Below are 15,750 nucleotides of genomic sequence, written 5' to 3' on the forward strand. Positions count from 1 at the left end.
CGGGCTGCGGGCGAGCACCGTCCCTCCCGGAAGGGGCTTCTGCTATGACAGTCGGGCGCCCCGCAGGGCGAACCTGGGTGTCCTCGGCAAAGTTGTCGCCGAGCCGGGAGCCCGTTTAGGGGCCGCGGCGCCGCGGCGCGGGGGGCGGCCGGACGGCCGGCGGCGGTCGTGGCTCGGCGGGGCCCGCGCGGCCGGGGGGCTCCTGGGGGCGTGCGCCCCCCGCCGGCTGCCCGCGTGGATGCCTCCCGGCGGCGGCGGGCCCATGAAAGACTGCGAGTACAGCCAGATCAGCACCCACAGCTCCTCCCCCATGGAGTCGCCCCACACGAAGAAGAGGACCCCGGCCCGCAGGAAATGGGAGGTGTTCCCGGGAAGGAACAAGTTCTTCTGCAACGGGAGGATCATGATGGCCCGGCAGACGGGCGTCTTCTACCTGACTCTCATCCTCATCCTCGTCACCAGCGGACTCTTCTTCGCCTTCGAGTAAGTGGCGGCGACAGCTCCCCCGACGCCCCGCTCCCCTCGTCCCCTCCAGCCCCCCGCCCGCCCCCCTCCTCCGGCTGCTTTCGTTTTCTAGAAGCCTTTTCTACTGTATATTGTTATATAATGTCAGCCCGCTCTCCCCCACTTTTCTTTGAAAGGTCTGTTTGCTTTTCGGTCCCCAGAGATAACGCCTTTCTGGGCCGGGCTCCTGGGAGTGGCGGAGAGAGGGAGGTGGGGACACGTGGGAGGTGTGCCTGGCCTTGCTGCTCCCGAGCGCGGGGTGGGCGCTGGCAGGGGGGCCGCCGGTCACTGACGCTTGGCGCTGTCTCTGCTGAGTCTGGGAAACCAGCGAACCGTCCCAGGTGTGGCCTGCGAGGGAAGGGGCGACCGTCGGTTTCTAAGTCCGCGGTAAATAGAACTGACTTTTTTCTTGCTAACAAGATGTAGGGCATCTTGTTCAGCTCAGTTGACTAAATCTTCTGTGTAACTTCGCTGAGTAATGAGTACTATTGGTTGTAGGTTTAAAAGTGCCTTGGGAGGATCATTTCAGTTTTCGTCCTCCTTACATGTTCACTCTTGATTAACAATTTCTGTTTGACCATGAGGTTTCTAAACTCTTCACTTTCAAAAAAGTTCCAGTAAAAAAATGTCCAAAACAAACAATTCGGGAACAGGTGGAAAGACCTTAGGCCTGTGAGGGAAAAGGATGACACCACGTAGCGGGTAACGTCTGATTCCAGAGACAATACTTTTGGACTTTAGGGATTTTATCTAGAAAAAGTGCATAAGTGTCTTCACCGTTTTCAGGAAAATGAAATTGGCCAGTAGCATCCATCCCCCTGCCAACTAATGAAAGATCTTATTTATTAATAGCCATTAGGTAAAGCAGTTTAACCACATTCCAAATCGATTTCAATTGCTCTTAGTGAGTCCAGCATTTGGAAGGCAGCTTCTTATGTAATTCCCGGTACCCTATGCTCATTGAAAGTTGTATTTACTTTTTCTCCTCCAGAATTTAAAAAAAGCAATATATTTATAGGGAGTTCTTTGAGCTTCTCATATACTGGTTATTATGGGGCATGATAGCCCTTCAGTCTCCAACCGCTTCTGTTGGGTAGGGTTAATTAAAAACTTTTTGTGTTTATTTACTTTTGTCTCTGATAAGTATTAATAGGCTCTGATTTTGTACCTGGCGTTTGCTCTTCCAGGTGCTGTCTCAATTGGAAATGAATGATCTCTTGACAATGTAATACTTTTCACTCAAAGCCCTCTGACTCCCTGAGAGGAAACGTTCCGTATCTGAACACTGTGCTGTGATGAACAATTTTAACAGGATTGAGTTAGAACAGGCGAGGAGAGAGATCTCAGATGTAAGCTACCGGGCGCCTCCAGTCTGTCTCACACAGAACCCCGTGCCATTGACTGCCTGTGAATTTTTCAGGTGTCTCCTAGAAGTTTAACTGTTGTGCATGTTTGATACCAGTTGGTGGAGTCTTTGGCACCAGTTGGTGGGTGTCAGGGGAAGGGTATGGACAGGCGTTCAGAATGGCAGGAGACACATTCTACTCATGCTGCTATTGCTTTGCTGGTCCCCACTTGCAACCAGCCTTTCGTCCTTACAGATCCATGGAAACTGGAGGAGGAGGCACAGAGATTCCTGGTGAGTTTGCATTCTATGTCAGAATCAGTACTGGCACTGGAGTGATGATGCCACAAGGCTTAACAGAAATGCCATCTCTATAATGGTGGCTTTAATTACAGGTGGCCCTCAATTTCAAGAGTGCGTACTATGTTCCTAATATTAAAAAAAGTTTTGAACGGATCCACATTGGCATTTTTGCTCTTTTCAGCAATCGTAAGAGTGGAAAAAATCGGTTAATTTTGTGTTTGCCTTTGCAGAGTTTCAGCCACAAGTGGGTTTCATGTCAAATGGTGAATATTTCACTTTCTTTATAGACCCAAATCCCTATGCTATGGTTAGGGATCTCCCAGTTATTACTTTACAATCTTTTTTTCTTCATTCAAACATAGCTTCTAACCAAACCATCATAAATTAATTTTCATTTGATCTCTGTATGTGTTTTTTCCAAGAGTTCCCAAAAGTCCTCACTAGCAGGTTGTTATGGATCTTTTTCTGCATCAGTGTTGTGTTACATGACGACTATAGGAATAAACGTGTGCACAGGGATTTTCTTAGCTACTGTTTGCAGCATCATTTTTGTGTCAGCTCTGTGGGAGTGTGTGTGTGTGTGTGTGTGTGTGTGTGTGTGTGTGTGTGTGTGTGTGTGTGTGCGCGCGCGCGTGTGTTTTTGGTCTCCATGGGTGTTGCTTCAACTGGGCAATTTGAAATTTCAAGAAAATAGGAAGCCCGTCCTGGCCTGATGCCTCAGTTGAGAAAAATTATGGGGCTGTTCAAACTATGGAATATTATGGTTTAGCTAAGAATATTTGTCTCTGCATTGCTTTTAAGTCCTTTATTTATCACTGACAGAGAGAAATTAAATAACATTGACCAAATTAATTTGCTAGAGATTCAAAGAACCAATAGCTTCATGCATAGGAAAAGAAATACCAGCAGGCTAATCATTGAGCAAGATCCAGAGGAAATGCCAGTACTGTGTGCTCTCTGCCTGTCTCTTTTCTGGCCTTCCTTTAGGAATTTATTGAGCACATACTATATGGTCCCCTATTTTGATTATTTAATTTCATGTTAGTAGAATTCATCATCAAACATTAGCATCTGTGTTTCCCAGACAGTTACAGAGAGGCAAATAAAAAATGTGAAAAGAAAAACAGAACTTCTAAGTTTAGTGTTAGACTTCCTTTATCTGCAACTCTTCTCTCACCCCACCTCTCGTGCCGTACCTTGAACATATGGACAAGGAAGTTTGTCCAAGAGAAATGAACTTAGTGGAACTCAGCAACAGGTGCTGATACTGTCTTCATTCAATCCCTGGAGAAAGGCAGGATAGAAATGATTATTCCCACATTGAAGACAAGTGACAGAGGCTAATTACCTAAGGTCACACAACTAATTATTGGGAAGGCATCTGTCTGCAAAGCCAAATTGTGCTGCTTCTCCTCCAAGTATAGAACACTGGTTATAATACTGGTTAAACAGAATGTTGGTTAAAGGCATGGATTTTTGGAAGGACAGACCTCAAGATTCTTACCAGCAGTATGAACCTGGGCAAATGATTTGTCTTTTTTAATCCTCAGTTTCCCAATCTGTAAAATGGGATTAGTAATATCTACCTTTAAATGTTGTAAAGATTAAATGGGAAACATATACTTAGTACAATATCCTGTACATAGCAGGTGTACGTATTATTAGAGTAAACCTTAGAATTAGTCCTCCAAGTTCTCTGGTCACCCTTTTCTGAGAGCATTTTAAGGGAGTATGTAGGTTAATAAGCAAGTGTGATGGTGATAGCATATCAGGGCTGAAAAGATGCAGAGCTGTTCAGTCTGCCATTAAAATCAAGACCTTTGTGTGAGTCCCAGGAGCCTGTGTGAAGCCGTGTGGCTTCTCTGTTGCTCCTTCAGAATGGGAATCCTTCAGGGATGTCTGAGAACCAGACCCTGGATTTCATCTCCATTTTTGGAGCCACTATCTCAGAACCATGAAGACAATAAAGAAAGCTACTAGAAGCAACTAGATGCAACACTATACTCCTTTTCAAGTTAGGAGAGGCTGCTTCTCTTTTGGCATCTTTTATTCCTCACATGGAGTACTGATTAAAAGTGACAGCATTTCACAGCCGTATTTAAGAGGGAAAGGAGGTAAGCTGACTGCAGTACCGTCGAGACATCTCACTGCTCCTTGTAGTTATTAGGAGTGTTAGCAAAGACTCTATGCAACATCCCTAGAATTGGGATTTGAAAGGATCAGTGAACATTTACAATTTCTTTCTCTCTTTCCCTCTGAGATACACACACACACACACACGCACTCACGCACGCACGCAGAGCCTGCTTTTGTTTATAGAGTTGAAATTTTGAAAATAAAAAGTCTTTGGTCCTGAAATTTCTTTTGTTGAAATTTCAGTCTCTTGGTCATAGGGACAGAAAGAAGGAAACAAACTGGGAGGCCGGGTGAGGTTTGTGTTTTCACGAGCATCATATGAGGTGAAGGGAGGCCTGTTTAGATCTCGGGTTTGACTGTGTCTCCTAATTCTGTGCTGTCACCACAGACAAGTTTGGAGGTATTACTGGGGCTCAAACACGTGAGGATGTGAGAACATTCTCAAATTTCTCATCACTAGAAGTTCATTGATGGTTTCTTTTAAAAAAGCCATATGTTTTCTTCTTTGTCTCTTTTCCTCCCTTCCTCCTTCCTTCTTTCTCTCTCCCTCCCTTCTTTATTTCCTTCCCTTTTTTTTTAATTTAGCTAATCCTCTTTGAAATAAATGATGACTAATTGACTAATTGATAGTCACTACAACTGGGCTCATGTTTGCCTTGAAGATGGATTGGGGCTGTACCCTGTAAAGAAAAGTGTCATTTCCGATGTCTCCATCATAAATAGGATAACTTTTATTTTCTAGTAGAAGATGCCGCCCTTATAACACCTAAGGACCCCGTCTTTTCTCAACCCCCTCCCCCACTGCCCCATGCAGAACTACATCAAGTTGTCTACCATCTCAGAAGACACCTGTAAAGTGTCACATCTGCTTTTGTCCAAATGCTGGCCATGCTGTGCACCATGGGGTTGACGTAGGTGATAGCAGATGACCACGGGATCTTACACTGAACATTCCCTGTTAACATGTAGGTGGGGTCGGGGACATTTATAACCCACAGTGGTTCTACAAGAATTTTAGGTGATTTCAAAACCTTATTACGACCTCTTGATTTGAATGCACTAACCCATTCATTTGTGTACATGATCAGAACATGTAAGCTCCGTGGAAATAGGGACTTTGGCTATTCTGTTCACTGCTGTATCCCCGTTGCTTAGAATACTACCCAGAACATAGTAGCCTCTCAGTAAATATTTGTTGTTTAAAGAAGAAATGATAATATTGAAACACTTTGGAAAATAATTTCCTTGTGCTTCAATTTTTGCATTTTGTAAAGTTGTGTACATTCATAAAATTTAGAATTAGTGTCTTATAGAACACATTTGGCCCAGAAACTCTGATTATCTGACATAATTCTTCTGAGTTCAGAATCAAGTATTATCCCTTTTCGAATGTGTTAATTGAAGCAGAGGGAAAACTTTTCTTAGTTACTTAGAAAACTAGTGATAGGGTTGGGATGTTCTCTTGACTAACCAAGACTTTTTTCTAGTATCTCTTTATTTTTGAACAAAATGCTTTAAGCAAATAAAGCACTCTGTAATGTATATGAATGTTACATAACAACCACCGGCACCTAGAATAATTTCTCATTTTATAGATTCTTAACTTTGGATTTATCTAATAAAGTTGTTAAAGATACTATTGACTACTCATGTTTTATTGCACTCTCTCTCAGCTAGTGAGAAGTGATACCAAATTACACAGAAAGGACTCCTGTAGGTTTCTATAATAGGGTAGTGATAGTTAATTGTTTAATGGGCCATATCTGCATATCCTGGAAATTTTTTTCTTTTGCAGTACAGTGTTGCACATAATTTATTCATGGCAGAGTTATTATGTCTTAGCAAGAGAATTTAAATTAAGGGTTCCAAGGAAGTGCGTTCATCCTTTTGTAGCTGAGGTTGTTAGGAAAGCAAAAACAGTGGTGGATGATAGATACTTATAATTACTTACATCCAGGAATTTGGATCTAATAAAATGTCAGTTGGTTCAGGTAACAGTTGGGGACCATCTTAAGGCTTTTGTTTACTTCTTCACTAAATATAAAGGTTAGTCCCAGTTCAAACTTATTTTTATAAACTGGTTGATCTTCTAGCTCCTCAGTTTTCACCTTTAAAAAATATATTAGATTCAAACAGATGATATGTAATACATGTGCAAGTTTTGAAATACAGCACTGTAAAGAGCACCCATGAAACTACCACCTGAGTCAAGATCAATACCAGTGCTTTTGAATCTACTCACGTCCTCGGAGCTGGGTAGGTCCCCAGTCCCATCTCCCGGCCCTCCCTGAAGTCCTCACACTCTGAGCTCAGTCGTCATCAGTGCTTTGCCTTTTTTTCCTCAAGAGTTTCGAATGTGGGCATAACCAATCAATAGGTTGTGTAGTTTGGCTTATTTTTCATTATAAATATTGTATCATGCCATATGTAGTCTTAAAAAAAAACCATGGATTTAATATGTACTTAACGTAAGATAGCATCACAGCATTGTATTTCAGCCAGTCTATTCATGAATACATTTAATTCTGCAGATGGCATAACTTTTTATTTTGAAATGATTTCAAACTTCCAGAAGAGTTGCAAGAATAATTCAAAGAGCTCTTGTATGCTCTTCGTGCAGATTCTCCAGTTGCTAACATATTTCTATGCTTACTGCTCTCTCTCCCTCTCTCCCTCAGTCTTGAAGTCTGTTACATGTTTTCCTGAACCACTGAAGAGTAAGTTGAGGACATCATGCCCCTGTATGTCCAAGTATTTCAGCACATAATTCTAAGGAAAAAGGATGTTCTTGCATAAACACAGTAATCGGAAATTTTAGGAGACTTAACATGGATATAACAGTCAATTCAAATTTTGCCATTTGTCCCAATATTGTTGGGTTTAAGTTTATCATCTTGATATTTGCTTTCTATTTATCTAATATAAATTTTGTTTCTCGTTTCTATCTTCAGCCCTCTTTTACATAAAATGCATAATTTCAGTATTCTATTTATCTTTAAAGAAAATTTTAGGCTGTTTCTTTATGCTGTTTTTAGTAGTTGCTTATGAGAGTACAATATGTATCTCTAACCGATTACAGTCTACCTCCAAACAATAGTACTGTACCTCACAAATAATGTAAGACACTTAGAGCATTATAATTCCACTTACTCCTCCCACCCTTTGTACTCTTATTGCCATATATTTTATATCTACATAGGCTGTAAACCTGGTAATATTTTTAAGCAGTTAATAGAGTTTAAAAGAAACATAAATAAATACATAAAATATATAAAATAAAGATGCTTTAAAATAAAACATACACATATAAAATATAAAACATGCATACACATATAAAATAGAGATAATTTAAAATGGGATTTTATATTTATCCTCATGTATTTACCATTTCTGGTGCCCTTTATTTCTGCCATCTGCATCGTTTCCTGTTGGCTTGAAGAAACTTTTAGCATTTCTTGTATGCACGTCTGCTGATGACAAACTCTCTAAGTTTTTGCTTTTTCTGAAAATGTTTTTTAAGAACATTTTCATTTTTAAGGATATTTTCACTGGATTTAGAGTTTTAGGTTGGCAGTTTTTTTCTACCAGACCTTTGACAACGCTGGCCCATTGTCTTCTGGCCTCTTTTATTTCTGATGAGAAGTTAGCTGCTATTTTTTAGCATTTCTCCCCTATGTGTAATGTATGCTATGCCTCCAGCTGATTTTCTTTATCTTTTGTTTTCAGTAGTTGAAGCATGACAAACTTATGTGTGTTTTTTTCCTATATTTATCCTGCTTGGGGTTTGCTGAGCATCTCCAATCTGTGGATTGAAATCTTTCATCAGTTTTGGAAATTTTCATTCATTATTTCTTCAAATATTGTTTTTTGTCTCCTTACCTCCTTTCCTGGAACTTCAATTACTTATGTATGATACCATTTTCTATAGTCTCATATATCTTAGATACTTTATTCCATGTTTTTTTTTCTTCAAATCTTTTTTTTTTTTTTTTCTTTTTGTGTTTCAGTTTGGATAATGCCTATTGGTCTGTCTTCAAGTTTACTGATCTTTCTATGTTAAGCCAGTTTTGTTATTTTTTATTTTGAGCATTTCTACATTTGTAAAAATAGTTTTCTTAAACAGTTTTTTATTAGGTTCTATTCTTCTGAAATTCTTCATCTGATCATGTCCATGTTTTCCAGTAGATCTTTTAACATATTTTTTGTAGTTATCTTAAAGTCCTTGCAGAATAATTTCAACATCTCTATCATCTCTGGATCTGTTTCTTCTGACTGTTTCTTCTCTTGACCATGGGTTATATTTTCTTCCTTCTTTGCTTGCCTCATAATTTTTTATTTTATGCCAGACATTATGTGTAAAAGAATTAGAAAGGCTGTAGTAATTTAAATTTTTTCTTCAGGCCACTGGTGTCTGGCTGAGTCAATCTAATTTGTACTTTGAAATGGATTTGGGCTTTGGGGAAGCTTTATTTAGTTAGATTCATTTCATCACTGGCTTCATATGTTTTGAGGGTAGAATCAGGACTTTCTCTGTAGCAGGGCTTGGGATCTGAGTCTGTCAAAACTCTGAAGATTTTTTTCTGCTTTACAGTAAGCCCGGCACTAGCTTATCAAACTGTGGAAGACCTCTCTCTGTTTTTCAGACTGACCGCCAGGTTTTTGGCTCTCTGGGGAGTTATCTTTGCTTTCAGTCCTACCCCAGCTTTCTATGCCTGAGGATATCTCCTCTGCTCAGCTGCTCTGCCCCAGGTTTTGCAGGGCTACTGCAGTGACCTGGGTGAAGGCCTCAAGTGCCTCAGAGTGATTTCCTCAATTTTTATGTTCTTAACCTTTTATGCTTACTCTTGGGGCTCAGGACTTATGTCTTTCAGCTCTCCCACCCTACCGCCAGCCTTTGGTAAACTATTGTTTTGTGTTTGGTGAAGATCAATGAAATGGAGTTGGCTGGTGCTACAGACTTACACTGTGGCTGAGGCTCCTTGGCATTCTAATGCATGTGGCAGTCCACACATGGCCATTAATACTGATTAAAAATTTAGCCTGTTTCCCCTCACTCCTGTCTGTGCTAAATTCCTGTTCTTCCTGCTGCTTTGCTAGGGATAGAAGCAGCTGTTGGCTTTTTTTTTCTCTTAGGAAGGACTTGACACATTTAGCTTCTTTGCATTCTGGGCTCCCTGACAGGTTTTCATTATTTTGCTTTTGCAGCTAATGTAGCTTGTTCTCATTGTTAAAGTGGGAGTGACTGATCACACAACTTTCAACTTCTTTTAACTTAATACTGTGTTTCTCAGATTCATATGTTGCTGCATATATACGTAATTCATTTTTACTGCTATAATACTTGATTTGTGTAAATATGCCCAGTTTATCTTTCATGCATTTTAATCTTTCTTTCTTTGACTCCTCAGTGATTCTTGGCATTTGCTCTCATTTTACAGGGTAAAATATGCAAGACTGCCACTTCATAGATTTTGAACTTTTTAAATGTGTCCTGGCAATGCTATGACATCCAGACCTAAAGGCTTAGGTCTGGATAACTCAAAGAGTTTAGCATGGGATTCAGAGGCTTTTATGTGATGATAAAATATTTATCAACATGAATTCTACCTATCAACTGGTTGTTGCGGTTATGTACAACTAAGAGCATGGTTTATAGAAATATATATCCTTGTGATGAGTGAGGTATTTTATCACAAATCTTCGTTTGCTAGTTTAATTTGATGCTAGTTTTTCTTTGATTTTAAAGAAAACTTTAAAATTTCCCCCTCACTTGTGATGCTTTGGATTTTGAAGCTCTTCTCTGATCTCATGCCTGATGGCCTCTCATGTAGCTGGCTTTAGTTGGAAACCTTGACAGAAGGGGTTTCTGATTGAACAAGCCAGCCCTCGGCTCTTGTAGACTTCTCCAGTCTCTGGTGCTCTACGTGAGAGAGAAAATTGCTCCTCTGCCATGATCAGACCCAAAATGAAGAGAAAGATGACAGCTGTCTGTGTGTTTCCCTTTCCTTCGACTCCGTTCCTCCAAACTGTAGAAGTTGCATTATCCTTGATTTAGGTCTATTTTTGGCTCTATTTCCTTGGCCCTTTGTAGCGTTAGAATAGACTTTCTTGTATTATAATTATAATATAGTTAGATTTATTTCTAACTATTTAGAGGTTTTTAAGGTAGACTTACTTTCAACTGTAATGGGGCCTTTTTATTTGAGAACAATTTGAGCACATTTTAGAACACCATTTAAATGCAGGAATATAATTCCCACACATCTTCAAACTGGATTTTAAGAACTGCTGACTTTAACTCCGTGGGAGCTGGTGTCACTGTTGAGACCATCAAGGTGACAGGGCCCAGGAGGTGGCTGATAGAGGAGGTTGTCACCAACGGCCCTCTGCAGCTGGGTGTGTTTGCCCTGAGCTGGTCTTATCAACAGGGAATGGTGTTCTAACTCACTTGGGAAGAAATTTAAGCTCCATGAGTCTGCTATCTTTTGGTGGTTTTCAGGCAGTTCTCACAAATACAGGGCAACAGCTTATTTTAACACAAAATACCGGAGTCTATTTGAGTTACTAGTTCTACTTGCTGAGAAGTGATTGCCTTTCCCTGTACTGATCTTAGAAACAAAATGGGTCCCCAAAATGTGTGTTCCGGGGTACTTTCTTGACAAAATCCAGTGTACTTTTTCTCAGTTTTCATTTTTACCTTTCTCTTAGTGGTTTAAGACACTGTGACTACATTTTCTTTTTTGGAATTTTTTCTTCCTTTAACTTCTCAGATGCTCATCTTGTACTTACCTTTAGCTATTTCTTTTTCTGCTCTGTTCCATCTGTTCTTTCTTCTTACCCTCAGTTTTGTCATTCTGCTTTTCTTACCTTCTTGAGAAAGTCTGCACTGCCATGGTGGTCGCTCTGGCCTTTCATACGTGACTTTCTCCTCTCTCCCCCAGTGCTGCGCTTAGAGCACCTGCCCTCTGGGCTTGCATGTCCTCTTGCCTGTAGAGGTCTCTGCCCGGGGTCCTCGGATTCCCAGAAAGCACGTCATTGAAAACGGAATGGCTTGCAGTTCTTTCTGAACAGACACCCCTCAAAGCTCCACCGCTGTCAGGAAAGAGGACTCTCCTGGTCCCCAGAACTGTGCCCTGGAAATGTTTTCACTTTTCCCCCCTTCTCACCTACCTCAGTCATCACACTGTACTAACCCTTCTCTTTAATGTCCCCTCAACTGCATTCTTCCCCTGTTCCCATCCTTAAAGTGCTGGTTTTCAAACATTTCCACAACTTCTTTGACACTCTACCCATGAAAAAGGAGAGTCTAATTCTACTTCTTTTTGAATATGGGGCAGTCTGTGTGTGCAGATAGCCTGTGGCAGAACTGATGCTGTGTGACTCCGAGGCCAGGTTAGAAAATATGATCAAGCTTCCACCTGGTTCTTTCTCTCACTTGGGACATGCACCTTTGGAGCTGAGCTGCCATGCAAGAAACCTAGCTGCCTGCACACCCCCCAATACAGAGACCATGTAGAGGGAGTTTAGACCACGTGGAGATCAAGGTGACTGTAGAACTGAGTGAATGAGCTTTCACATGATTCCAGCTCCACCCGCCCCCCACCCCACCATTTTGAGCCACCCTAATGCAAGCCAAATGGAACAGATATGGGTGATCCCTGCTGAGCTCTGCCCAAATTGCAGATTAATGAACAAAATAACACTGTCATTGTTTTAAACCACTATGTTTTGGGGAAGCTTATTATACAGCTACAGTAAGTGGAAAACTTAACTACCAGAAATTCTCAAATGAAGAGTTGGGACTGGTTTGGGGTATGCAGTACTTAATGTGAGACCAACAACACCAAAGTCCTAGAGCTGAAGTTTGAGAATTAAAAAAAAAAAATCATGGTAGATTCAGGGTCTGCTTTTCTCACGCACGTTCATTCCAGTATGCCTTGGGTAGGAGAGAAAGGAGTTGCAGCTAGTTCGTGCACTGTATTTGTGCCTGATCCCAGTTCTCCCTTGGGAGAATCTCCTTCATTTCATGTGTCCTGGTGGGATGGTGGTTCAAGCACCGGTGGTCTTGGCCCTCACACCCCATGCCTGTATGGCAGTCCCCCCTTGCTTGCTCTCTCTCTCTGTTATCCCCACACTCTAGCCTTAATGTCCCTAAGTTCCCTCCCACACTGTGTGTGTTATATTTATAGTGATAGACTCATACACCTGTTGTGTGGGAAGTAAATCCATGCAAAACTGTTTAAATCTGGTATTCAAGGCCTTTCTATTTTTCTCACAATTTAATAAGAGTGGTAGATCAGAGTCTCCACTCCCTGAGATCTCTGTGAGTAGCAGTCCTGTGTGTTGATCTTGGAGAGGGTTGGATGTAGAAGCACAGCCCTTGGGGAGACACCTCTTTGACACTGTTGTGTATTAGGCTGTTTATTCTTCCCTGGGTTGTTGAGAAGACCAGGGGCCTGGGTTGCCTGCCCATCATGCTTTTGATCCACTGGGGCCTTTTCCGTAATAGCCTATGGTGGCCTTGTGGCTTGCAGAGCCAGGCTGCCCTGCAAGTGGGCAACCAGGCAACTGACGACCTCCATGATCTGAGCTTTCAAGTGGGCCTCAGATTTGCATAATCAAAACAATTTATCATCTTGAATGGTCCTATTTTGGGGTCTTTTAGTGCCATGAGTTTCCCACACACACACATTCTTGATGGCAGATAAGGACATTCTTTGAACATATAAGCCAAAGTCTAGCTAAATTCTGCAGCTATATATGGGCTATTTGTCTTCCTAAGCAGGGAGAGTAATTGTTTACTTGCGTTATCTCACACTTGCTAACTCGATATACTTTCCTGCTTCTCTTTAAGATTGCAGCCCATGTGAATTAGATTTCAGAATGGTCCCAACACACACATTCAAATGGTGTTGACTACTCTAGGAAACATACTGTGTCTGTGTCTGTGTTCTTATTCCATTAGCTATAAGCATATTTTGCATGAATATTTCACAAGGTATGCTCTTATCTTTTTGAAGGTAAATGTTAGAGAAGCCCACTTTTCCATCATAAAATTATTATTTAGACAGGATTAGCATTGTTTTATACAGAAACTATATTTCTTCTTAGGCTCAAAATAAAAAAAAATAAAAGTAGGAAGTATTATATTGACGATGTATACCTTTATCAAGCTAGGAAACTATTAATATTCCATTTTTAAAAAATTTATTTAGAAGTTGACGTAGCAACCAAGTAAAGAGTCCCACTCATCCATAACTAAGATCTTCTGCCTCTTGGCTGCAGATGATCTTAGTGGCAAGGGATGATCTAACAGGAAAATGTCACCTTCTTGAATGTGCAATTAAGACTCTTCTTTACTCTGTGTGAAATTGTTCATTTTAGGATGTTGTATAAGGGTTTGTTTGTATCACCCAGAGTTGACCCCGGTTGGTCTTGTCAAGAAAGGTGTCAAGCTTTCCTGAATGGCAGCCCCAGTTACACCTAACAGGGGAGCGTTAAAGTGTGGAAATAAATGAAGAGTTTCTGTCCATTTTCTCTTTCCGTAGTATTGGTTTTCTTTTCCTGCCATAACTAGTCACCACAAACTTAGTAGCTTGAAACAACACCAATTTATTATGTTACAATCTGTAGGTCAGAAGTCTGATACAGGTCTCCCTGGGCCAAAATTAAGGTGTCAGCAGGGTGGCTGTAGGGGAAAATGTGTTTCCTTGCCTTTTTCACCTTCTAGAGTTGTAGTGTGGCCCCCTTGCTCCAGCTCCAAAGCCAGCAACGTCCCGCCTCCCTGTGCCTTTCTTCCATAATCACTTTTTCTGCTGAAGCCGGCAAGGCTCTCTGCTTTTAAGGACCTGTGCACTTACATCGGCCCAATGTAATCCGGGAGAACCCTCTCAGGGTCCTGAAGGGAATCACACCAGCAAAGTCTGTTGGCGATGTAAGGTAACATACAGGTTCCGGGGATTATGATGTGGACATTTATGGGAGAACGTTACTCGGCCTTCCACTCCCCAGTCCTTGTTGTTCTCTGAATTGAGCTGGACTTGAAATTCTGAAGACTTTTATACAGCCCTCTGAGAAGCACTTGTTAAGCAGACGTCATGAGATGAGGGCACAGAATGGGCCCCTTGGTTATCTGTGGAATTCAGAGATGAGGCCAAGCATCTCAGGGACTGACTGGACTCGACTTGCCTGGTTAACATCACGGGTGGGTTCCTGGGGAAGCCGACTCTGGGACAGGGTTTGCCTGCAGGGCACTTACCAGGGCAAGCTCTGGGATTGACACCTGTGGGGGAGTGAGTGTAGCAGGGCCAGGCAGATGCAGTCACAGCAGAGTCTCCTGCCATCCTACTGGGCAAGGGACCAGACCTTTGTACCCCTGCATGAACCGACCATGGCATGTGGGCCACCCCAGGAAGGGGCAAAACCTTGGTCCAGGTGATTCTCTTCAGTTGCAGGCAGCTTCCTGAGAGGGACTCAGCTGAAAGCTGGCAGATGCCAACATTCCCAGCAGCTGGGAAAGGAAAGCTACAGTCCTGAGAGAATAGGCAGTCGGTGCTGGGGAGGGTTGGAGGGACTGTCTGGCTGGCCACAGCCTTCACTACAGTTAACAACAATCGAATGTAGCAGGCAGGTCAGCTGCCCAGTGGGATGAGACGGGCTTTGGGGAGACAAGTCCAACTGCAGGCAGAGACAAGTTCCAGCCCGGCAGGCAGGAGGTGGGATTAGGGCAGCCCCAGGTGGCCCCAGGTGGGCAGAACTTGGGGTAGAGGAGGCAGAAGTGGACAGTGACTTGATGTGGTAGAGGCTGGAAATACGGACATGTGTCAATAGAGAGCAGGGTCGCAGGCCCAGGACTGTGGTTCAGGAAGAAGCTTTTTGCCCAGGGTGTGGCTGGGGCCCAAATGTGCCTGGGCAAGGCTCTAGTTCTGGAGGGTTGCAGAGCAGGACCTCAAGCTCAGGGAACATGGCAAGATCAGGGCAGGGATGTGGCACCAGGCGTAGTGTTGGGGGGAGCCGTAGCCTGGTGGCAGGGGAAGGTTCCCTGATGGTAGTTGGAGCTTTTGCTGCTCCATCCCCTCTGGGTCTAAATCAAGGGCCTGCTGAGCCAGCCTTCATTTGGGGGGAGAAAAGGGAGATGGAGGCTGGAAACCAGGCTGAATCTAACATATAACTCACTTTTTTCCTCAGTGTATGACAGACTTGTCTCCTCCAAAGAAGATTTTAAAATATTTTATTGTTTTCCCCTCTCCCCTCCTCCTAAGACAGAATAATAGGCGTAATTACCGATGATCTAGGAAAAGCTAAGGAAGTACTCTTTCCTCCGACTCAGGAAGACTATGAAGATGTTTTACAAGAACATAGTCGATTGTATAAAATTAAAGTGTTTGTTCTTTGTTTTAGAATAAATATTGCCATTCTTATTTGTCTTCCCTTTTTGGTTGGGGGAAAGATTTCTGTAGTTA

General features: G+C 42.2%; 1 protein-coding gene across 2 annotated transcripts in view; it reads left to right on the plus strand.

The window, feature by feature from the left end:
* The first annotated feature begins 201 nt into the window (after positions 1–201).
* ZDHHC14 (zinc finger DHHC-type palmitoyltransferase 14) overlaps positions 202–15,750 on the plus strand; it is a 277,367-nt gene continuing 261,818 nt past the window's right edge. For both annotated transcript variants that reach the window (XM_063097900.1, XM_063097902.1), the window contains exon 1: positions 202–483. In XM_063097900.1, coding sequence (XP_062953970.1) covers positions 239–483 — 245 coding nt within the window. In that variant the 5' untranslated portion in view covers positions 202–238. The remainder of the gene's footprint in view (positions 484–15,750) is intronic.

The sequence above is a fragment of the Cynocephalus volans genome, chromosome 5 (genome assembly GCF_027409185.1).
Source record: "Cynocephalus volans isolate mCynVol1 chromosome 5, mCynVol1.pri, whole genome shotgun sequence".
Taxonomy (NCBI): domain Eukaryota; kingdom Metazoa; phylum Chordata; class Mammalia; order Dermoptera; family Cynocephalidae; genus Cynocephalus; species Cynocephalus volans.